Source organism: Alnus glutinosa, chromosome 5, assembly GCF_958979055.1.
Source record: "Alnus glutinosa chromosome 5, dhAlnGlut1.1, whole genome shotgun sequence".
NCBI classification, from domain to species: Eukaryota; Viridiplantae; Streptophyta; class Magnoliopsida; order Fagales; family Betulaceae; genus Alnus; species Alnus glutinosa.
This window is the reverse complement of record NC_084890.1, coordinates 19,361,315-19,370,352: the sequence shown is the minus strand read 5'-3', so window position 1 is coordinate 19,370,352 and position 9,038 is coordinate 19,361,315. Positions and strand designations below refer to the sequence as shown.

Sequence of the window (9,038 nt, the reverse complement as noted above, 5' to 3'; positions counted from 1 at the left end):
AACACATTCACCCCAGAAAAATAAGGGAAGGTTGGCTTGAAATTTGAGGGCTCGGGCCACATTAAGAAGATGCTGCTGTTTCCTCTCTACAACAGAATTCTGTTGAGGAGTTTCATCACAGCTCAATTGATGAATGATTCCCTTAGATTGATAGAAAGCAGGTAATTGAAACTCAAGACCATTATCACTACGCAGAATTTTGACCTTAGTACTGAATTGAGTTTCAACTTGAGTAATAAAGGAAACAAGGAGATTTCGGGTTTGAGATTTATTGACCATAAGATGAACCCATGTAAATCTAGAGTAATCATCCACAATTGTGAGAAAATACTTAACACCATGAAGAGAATCAGTAGTGAAAGGTCCCCAAATGTCACAATGAAGTAAATCAAACATTTTATTGGATAGTGAATGACTTACAGGAAATGGCAAGCGATGTTGCTTAGCCAAAGGACAAATTGTACAACAATTATTGGAATCAACAGTAATGCTAGAGTCATATTGACTAAGTAGCTTTATTCCCAAACGGAAATGCCAAACATCAAAAGAAATGGTTTTAACAGAAAAACTCTGAGCTGAAGGAATAGAGGAAATAGAAGAAAAAACAGGTTTGTTGAGCAAATGGAATAGGCCGCCACGTTCTCTACCCACTCCAATCATTCTCCATGTCAATAAGTTCTGGATAAAGTAAAAATCAGCAAGAAATATGAGACAATAAGAAGAGAATTTTGTGAGTTTACTTGCTGATATAAGATTGAAAGAAAAAGCAGGAACACACAGACCATTGGTTAGAATCAGAGAAGCAGAAATTCTAACTGTACCAATGTGTGTCACCAAAACAAATTGTCCATTAGGGAGCTTGACAAACTTGGAAACAGTAGATGTTATGGTTGTAAAAAAAGAAGTAGAACAAATCATGTGATCAGTGGATTGTAAGCAGTACCAGACATGTTAGCAACAAGTCGATTTGAAGGCACTCCAACCTGATTCACAGAAGAAACCACATCCGGATTGTTGGATTTGATCATAGCAAATAATTGTTGAATCTGTTCTTGAATGATGGGTAGTGTGGCAGATGATGATTCTATATTAGAAACTTGATTAGCAGAATATTGTTCTGTAGCAGATTTGCCTTTGGTGAATTTATAGCCAGGAGGAAAACCATGTAGCCTGTAACACTTCTCCATTGTGTGACCATAAACACCACAGTGTGTACATGTAGGTCGATCCTTTCGTTTGGCACTTGATTTGCCATATCGAGGGTTAGAAGAATTTGTAGCAGCAGGTCGAGTAGATGAAGATGATGTAGTAGATGGACCTTTAGTCAACAAGGCAGATGCATTGTGATGCATTGTGCTAAGTGAGCTAGAAATCTCAGTTTGGCGTTCATGTTGAACAACTAAAGAGAAAACCTTGTTAATGGGTGGAAGAGGATCCATTAACAAGATTTGTCCTTTGACATGAGAAACGGACTCATTCAATCCCATGAGGAACTAAAGAATATATTCCTGATGATGATACTCATTGAGAGTTTTCAGAACACCACAGGAACATTTGCCACAATGACAAACCGGTAATGGACGATATATAAGTAATTCATCCCATAGACCTTTGAGAGCAATAAAATAGCTGCTTACCGATTGATCATCTTGAGTCATGGCAGAAATTGCCTTTTGGTTTTGAAAGATTCGAGGCCCATTCTATTGTGAGAAACGATCGCGAAGATCATTCCACATGATTTCGGCAGAATCAACGGAAATATCGCTTGCTGCGATCTCCTTGGAAATGGAATTAATAATCCAAGATAACACCATATTGTTGCACCGAGTCCAAGAGAAGAAATTTGGATCAGAAGAATGAGGTCTTGGCAAATCACCATTGATGAATTGAAGTTTGTTCTTGGCAGTCAAGGCCATGAACATTGATCGGCTCCATGTATAATAGTTATCGCCAGTGAGCAATTGAGTAACAAGAATTGAACCAAGGCTGTCACCATGGTGAAGATACAATGGATTAGAATCCATTGTAGAGATCATTGAACTGGAAGAATTGGATTCCATGAACAATACGAAATCAGATGATGAACGAAAAAAATCAGATGATTGAGAGAAAAGCGGAAGAACTAGGGTTTAGAAATGCTCTGATACCATATCAGAAATGAAGGCAGAGAATATTTGGAATTTGCTCAATTGTATTGAATGAATAAAAGAAACTCTACGGAAGGTATTTATACAAGCTGCAGTTTCTGCAGAAAGAAACTAACTAAAGCTAAAGCTTAACAAGGGAACTAACTATCATCTAACCAACTAAATACAACTCAATTAACAAATGTTCTAAATACAGCTATACAGCTCAATTAACACGTGTAGCTCAATATTTATTCGATAAAAATTTGGATTCCAGTGTAATCATTTAGCAGTTTTTGTCTAGTTAAGACGTGTAAGTTTTGGGGGTGCCTGATGGGGTCCTTTCACCTCCATTGTTCCTGTTCGTGGGGTTTATTTGGAATTGTCGTTTATGAACGTGTATAGGATTTCTTCACGAATAAGTGAAGAATAGTTGATGCCGCACCACGATGACTAATAGAAAACAAGGGAAGTTTGACAAAAAAACAAAAGACAACACTCAAGTGAACAGTGTTGTGAACACAGAATACAACGGTAAAAAAGATCACACACACTCAAAACACCACAATGGTTCTTTTGGGTTTCCCTGGAGATAAAGAGTTTGTCAAATCTTTCAGGGAGGGGACGAAGGTTCTAATCTTGCGTAGAGGTGGGAACAAAGATGGTCGGGTTTCAGAGGCGGTAGCTTATGGGATGGGCGGATAAAAAGGGATTCTACTGATCCCTGAGGGTCATGGAGGGCGGGGCTTGCACAAATTTTTTCGGTGAGCTAAGAAAGGCAAAAGACTTCATTTTTGCTACGGTGGGATGTGGGAGTGGGACTTTGTTTTCGGTGGAGAAGAAGGGTGGGAAGGAGGAGGGACCAAGGATGGGTATGGTTTTGAATAGGACAGGGCCTTCATTTGCGGAGGTGGTGAGGTTGGACTCTAGCCCTGATGCGACGGTGATGCCTATCGTGGGCGGTTTTCCAAGTACGCAGAGGTGGTGCGGTTGGAGCCATTTCGTCATTCCTGTTTGTGGGCTTCGTTGGCAGAGCCGTGTGCTATTGATATCCTTTCGACGGTGAGGTCTGTAGAATGTGAGGTTTTGAGATCGGTGGTGGATTGCTCTATATTGGAGATACCTCTGCTTGATCTGAAGGGCAAGTTGAAGCTGCTGCGTCCGTTGGGTAAGAAGAAGCTCGAAACTAGTCTCTCTGCTCGAGGCTCGGCAGGCTTTGCAAGGTGGTTAAATTTGTGTTTGAATTTGCGTACGTGGAGTGAGCTGGTTGCCAGGTTCAACTTAGTTGTGGGCTGGGTTGTTGGGTTAGTCTGGGCCACAAGATCAAAGGATTTCGTTTGGGCCGGTTCATGCCTAAACCCAAATTCAAAGAAACGAATCAGACGATGGAAGTCTCTGAGGTTAAGGGTCCTGTGTCGGACCCTAAAACGGTCGTTTCTGCGAAATGTTTGCAATGTCTGACGGTTGCCCATGGGAGTTCTCATCGGCTAGAGACGACTTCGGCGGCTGTTTCTGGGGTGGTTCTGGGTTTATCGACTTCTGGGGGTGATTCTACATCATCACGGTTTGTCTTTCCCCCATTGCTGTCACCGAAGATGTTGTCTTCGGCGGCTCTAGATGCTCCTCCAGCTCTGGTAAGCTCTGTTGTTGGGTTTGGTTCTTTCAGTACCTCTACCTCTTTGCCTAGCAGCTCAGGTGGTGCTTGTTTTACCCATCAGCTCAAACCTAAGGGGTTTTCTCAGCTCATCTTCGCCCCTTCACATTTTTTAGGGGCGGCTGAGTTGGGTGAGAAGCTTTATTCTTCTTTTTCTGTGTCGCCAATATCTAAGCATTTTTTGAAATACTACTGGAAGGCTAGGGAAGGTCGTTCAGTGCAGTTGGACGAGTATTAGCAAAATCTATGGCAGAAATGAGGTTGCCTATTAGTTTTTTACAGCTGAGGAAGCAGCTGCAGTGCATCCAGTGAAGGCAGATTCCGTGAAGGATAATGTTAAGCCATGTACTTCGAAGAAGGGATCCCTTTGGAAGGGGTTTCTCAACCCAAGCCTGGCTGTGAAAGCTTCTACTCCTCATTCCTCGCTTTTAGAGTCGGTCGTGTCATCATCAACTCTGGATGTCAAGGAAGATGGGGTGTTAGGGCTTCCCTCCTCCTTGAGTGGTTGCGTCACTCCTATCTTTGAAAAGGGCAATGAATTCAGGGTGAATGGTTTGTTCCAATCTCAAGAGTGGCTAGTAGGGTTTGATTTGTCTTGGGAGGTAGTTGTGTGGGAGCAGGGTGATGAGATTTGGAATGGGGAAGCTGGTGATTCCCCGTACCCTTTGGGTGTTCTTCCTTCTAGCATGGCTTTGAATTAGGAGGTGGATAGTACTGAGGGTGCTTTGGGATGGCCACCCATGAAGGTCATGTGCTGTGGGAGACGACTGTGCATCAAGTTCAATGATGGGTGTGGGTGAATCTTGTGTCTCTCGGTTTGGTGATTGGGTCTCGTCGTCGGTGCCTATTGGTTGGCGCTGCGATACAGAGATTGATGGATTGATTAAACGTCTATATTTACGAGGCCCCATTTATATCTATATACATGAAAACATGTGTTAGCAGTGAAACCAAAAGTTATAAACAATCTGTTTATTTTGAGGCTATGAAACAATAGGATTAACACATTTAAGACCATTGTCAAAGCATGAACAAAATTTCTTACGTATTGAAATATGCTTACATTGTATTTACCAAAGTGTTTTAATCGGAAGTATTTCCTATTCGAACAATCGCATAATTATCTACTGTTATTTCTTCTATATCATTTTGAACCAACTCATAATTATCAAATTCTTTTGCATGTGTATCTTGGATTTGAAGGTCGAAAGGCTTGTACTCACGATAGGTTTCATCAATTTCTTCGTTTGATTCCCCCTGACCGACGTCATACACATCCCTTGCTTTAGTTTGAAGTACGGCAACCCGATTTGGGTTCCTATCGTCCACAACATAATATACTTGTGATGCTTGATAAGACAATATGAACGGATCATCAGTGATATTGTCACCAATGTGTATTAGGTGAGTAAAATTCACAAGGATTAAGCCAGATTCATCCTTCATCCATTCCCTCTCACGTGTTACATCCGCCGAATTACACGTGAATAGCACGTACCGTGATCCATCGTAATACTACAACTTAAATATGCGAGTTAACACGCCATAATAGGTCGGGCCATCTACACCGAGTACTAACTCCACTATTTTGGGGTTACCTTTCCTTGATTGTTCTCAATAGTGCGAAACAAATTGTCATTGCTGATATATAGCTTAAATTTTGAAGCTGTTCTTATAGGCCCTACAACATGCCACTTTAACTTTTCTCCTAATTCATTTATGCGGAGCTCATCCATTTGTTGAACCTAATATTTAGGCGTCACATCACTATAGTGAATATAATTTCACAAAAGGTACGCAATAAATTAACCGTGTGTATCAGCGTGCGACATAACACTTACATAGTCCCTATACCAATCTGAAAATTCTGCGATATGCTTCTTATTTAAATCTTCTATCGTTACACTTTCCATATCGCTTGCTTGACTTCTAAATATGCAATTGCTAAATATCAACTTAGAACACTTAATGAGAAAATTTTGATATTATTCTTGCAGTCATGTTAGTGGGAGGAGATATTCATTCAGAGCTTGGATTCTGAAGTAGTGACAAACTGTTGGAGTAAATAACAATCATTCGTGATTGTATTTGTTGTTATACTTTTAGGATTATCTCAATTAAAAGCATAATCATATGTTTTTTTTTTTTGTTAAAAGTTATATATATATATTGGTTATAATGTAATTTTTTTAAGGAAAAAGTACAAATACTCCTCTCAAACTACCATTTTACTGTCAATGTCGTCCCTAAACTATAAAAAAAAAAAGTCAATGTCCCCCAATGAGAAAAATATATACCCTTAATACAATTATATTACCAAAAAAAAAAAAAAAACCAAAAAAAACTTTTAAAAAATGGTTAAATTATAGCAGATTTTTTGTGGGTGTTTGTTCTCGATGGTAGTTGATGGCCGATTGAGGTTGATGCTTGATTTTGGGTTAATTCTGTTTGGTGCTGCCTGGTTGGGTTTTGTCCGAAATTTTTTGTGGTATTTTGTTTCTTCGGGTTTCTTTCTTCGAATTAGTTCACTTTCAATTCTAAATTTTTTGAGGTTTTCCTTTCGATCTAGGATATTGGTATTTGGATGCAAAAGCAAAAGCAAACCGAGGAAGAACATAGTGAAAAGTTTCAGGAATTGCAATGAGTTAACTTTGTCCAAGGAACTGGAGCAGAAACTCGAGAGGAAGGTTCAAATGTTTTTAGGAATGTTCAAACTACCCCATGTATTGGATTGAAGATTCTCAGAGAGCGGATGAGATATAAATGTTCATCTGGAACTAATGTGCTACCAGTCTACTGTCTTGTTAGCTTGTTCGGTTGTTTTGATTTACTTTGTCGTGTGCTGTTGTATTTTCGTATACATACAGACCGAATGGCTCTCACAGCAGTAGAGATTTGTTGATTATTATTTTTTATTTATTTTTTTATCATTCAAAATAATATTGTACAATATAAGAATGTTGTCGTAAAAGCTGAATGTGGCATGCTTGAACACATCTAACCGAATAAAATTCATAAGAGAATTTGTACAATTTGCTTCTTATATTAATTTGTGTGGTGTACCAAGCCTCAAACGACCATGCCAAATCCTGAAGGGTCTTTAAGGCCCATATATTGGGAAGTCATCTATTGGCTAGAATTCTCATGGGCCAACCCATAACTAAGGAAATTGGGAGGCTACTGGTGTATCCATCCCCACTAAGCCCATAAGGTCCATTTATCTCATAGCCTCTCGAGTGCAAACACAACCAAGGTTCTTCACTTCCAAAGAACTCATAAGACTTGCATGTCAAAAGGCTCATCTGTCAAGAGTCTCGACAATCTAACCAGGATCAACAGGTAAAGGAGAGACCTGTTATACATTATATATATATATATATATATAAAATAAGGATTTTACACCCGTCGTTATTGAATTTAAACTCATAATATAAATCGTTCTCCATTTCTAATTAACTTCAAATGGGTCATGTGGTCCATATGAGACTTCATTAATTTCAATAGTTTTGAATTATTTGTCAAAGTAGTAATGTCGTGTAAAAGGTTTAATCTGGAGAGAGTCAGGAGTACGTAAGCGTGTTTCCACGCACCAAAGCCAATGCCCCCGATGCTTTCAACCAGTTTTCTCCCTTCAAAGTAGCCCAAAAAGAAAGCCAATTAATGGTGAAAGAAAGACGTAAGCTTTAGGATTGAAATCAGACCCAGTTTTTCACTTTTGCGACCCGTTCAACTTTCAATCTTTTAGCAATTTAGCATATATATATATATATATATATATATATATATATATATATATAAATAGTCAAGAGTCAAACGGTTCCAACATACAGAAAATTGGAAAATTCAAGTCATACAAGTTGGTGCATATATATAAATACCCCATTTCCCTGACAGATTCTTCATCAAAATTTTTTAGTACCATATTTAATTGCTTAGAGAACAAGATGAGGCTTCTAAATGTGCTTCTTGTACTCGCAACACTGCATTTTCTTATGAGCATTCACGCATACAAGTGCAACGCTTATAGAATCTTGCATGGGGAAGAACAAAAGTTGATGAACAAGAGCCTTTTGTTAGGGTTACTGCAAAGGGGTTATGTGCCTCCATCTGCACCTAATCCACCCACTCACATCCCCGCTTCAAAGCTCGGGCAAAGGGCCTTTGCGGGTCACAATTTCGCTCCTTTGATGGGATCATTGCAAAAGGGTTATGTGCCTCCATCTTATGCGCCCAATCCTGGCACTCACATCCCCGCTTCAACACTCGGTCAAAAGGCTTTCACAGGTCACAATATGGCTCATTTGCTAAGCTCACTGCAAATGGGTCCTGTCCCTCCCAAAGATCAGCCAAATCCGCCCACTCACATCCCTGCTCCAAAGCTCGGGCAAAGGGCCTTTGCAGGTCACAATTTCGCTCCTTTGATGGGATCATTGCAAAAGGGTTATGTGCCTCCATCTTATGCGCCCAATCCTGGCACTCACATCCCTGCTTCAACACTCGGTCAAAAGGCTTTCACAGGTCACAATATGGCTCATTTGCTAAGCTCACTGCAAAGAGGTCCTGTCCCTCCCAAAGATCAGCCAAATCCGCCCACTCACATCCCTGCTCCAAAGCTCGGGCAAAGGGCCTTTGCAGGTCACAATTTCGCTCCTTTGATGGGATCATTGCAAAAGGGTTATGTGCCTCCATCTTATGTGCCCAATCCTGGCACCCACATCCCCGCTTCAACACTCGGCCAAAAGGCCTTCGCAGGTCACAATATGGCTCATTTGCTAAGCTCACTGCAAAGGGGTCCTGTCCCTCCCAAAGATCAGCCAAATCCGACCATCCCTTTGGCGCATATGCCAGAGTAATATTTGTTCCTCATGACATACATGCCAATAGAGAGAAAAGAAAGCTCGTTTAACATAAATATAAAAAGAAAAAGAAAAATTAATCCAAAACCTCTAACTTATTATTACTATTTTAGTTGGTGCGTAAGAATAATGGCAACAAAAACACTTGCCAGCCTTTCTTTCCATTTCATTTTGCAATTCTTTTGTATAAATCCTGGTATTTGCTACATACATGCAGTACTACTATATGTACTTGGAAATTAAGAATAAAATGAAGCTGATCGACGAGATTTTTTTTCTGTTTTTCTAGTGCATCCATGAATGTGTGTTGTTTCTGTTCTGAAATAACAATATCAATCTCCTATAAAAAACACTTATATCTGCCCATTGTTGCTCAAGTCAGTCTCTAAATTTATAGAATCT

The 9,038-nt window shown here is 39.8% G+C and overlaps 2 protein-coding genes across 2 annotated transcripts; both read left to right on the top strand.

The window, feature by feature from the left end:
* The first annotated feature begins 2,722 nt into the window (after positions 1-2,722).
* LOC133869713 (uncharacterized) lies at positions 2,723-6,448 on the top strand. Its single transcript, XM_062306781.1, has 2 exons — positions 2,723-3,760; positions 6,350-6,448. The coding sequence occupies exons 1-2, from the start codon at positions 3,476-3,478 to the stop codon at positions 6,422-6,424; spliced, it is 360 nt and encodes a 119-aa protein (XP_062162765.1). The 5' UTR covers positions 2,723-3,475; the 3' UTR covers positions 6,425-6,448.
* A 1,276-nt stretch (positions 6,449-7,724) lies between these two features.
* Positions 7,725-8,633, top strand: LOC133869043 (extensin-like). The gene has a single exon (XM_062306021.1). It carries the CDS (start codon positions 7,725-7,727, stop codon positions 8,631-8,633), a length of 909 nt encoding a protein of 302 aa, XP_062162005.1.
* The last annotated feature ends 405 nt before the right edge of the window (positions 8,634-9,038 follow it).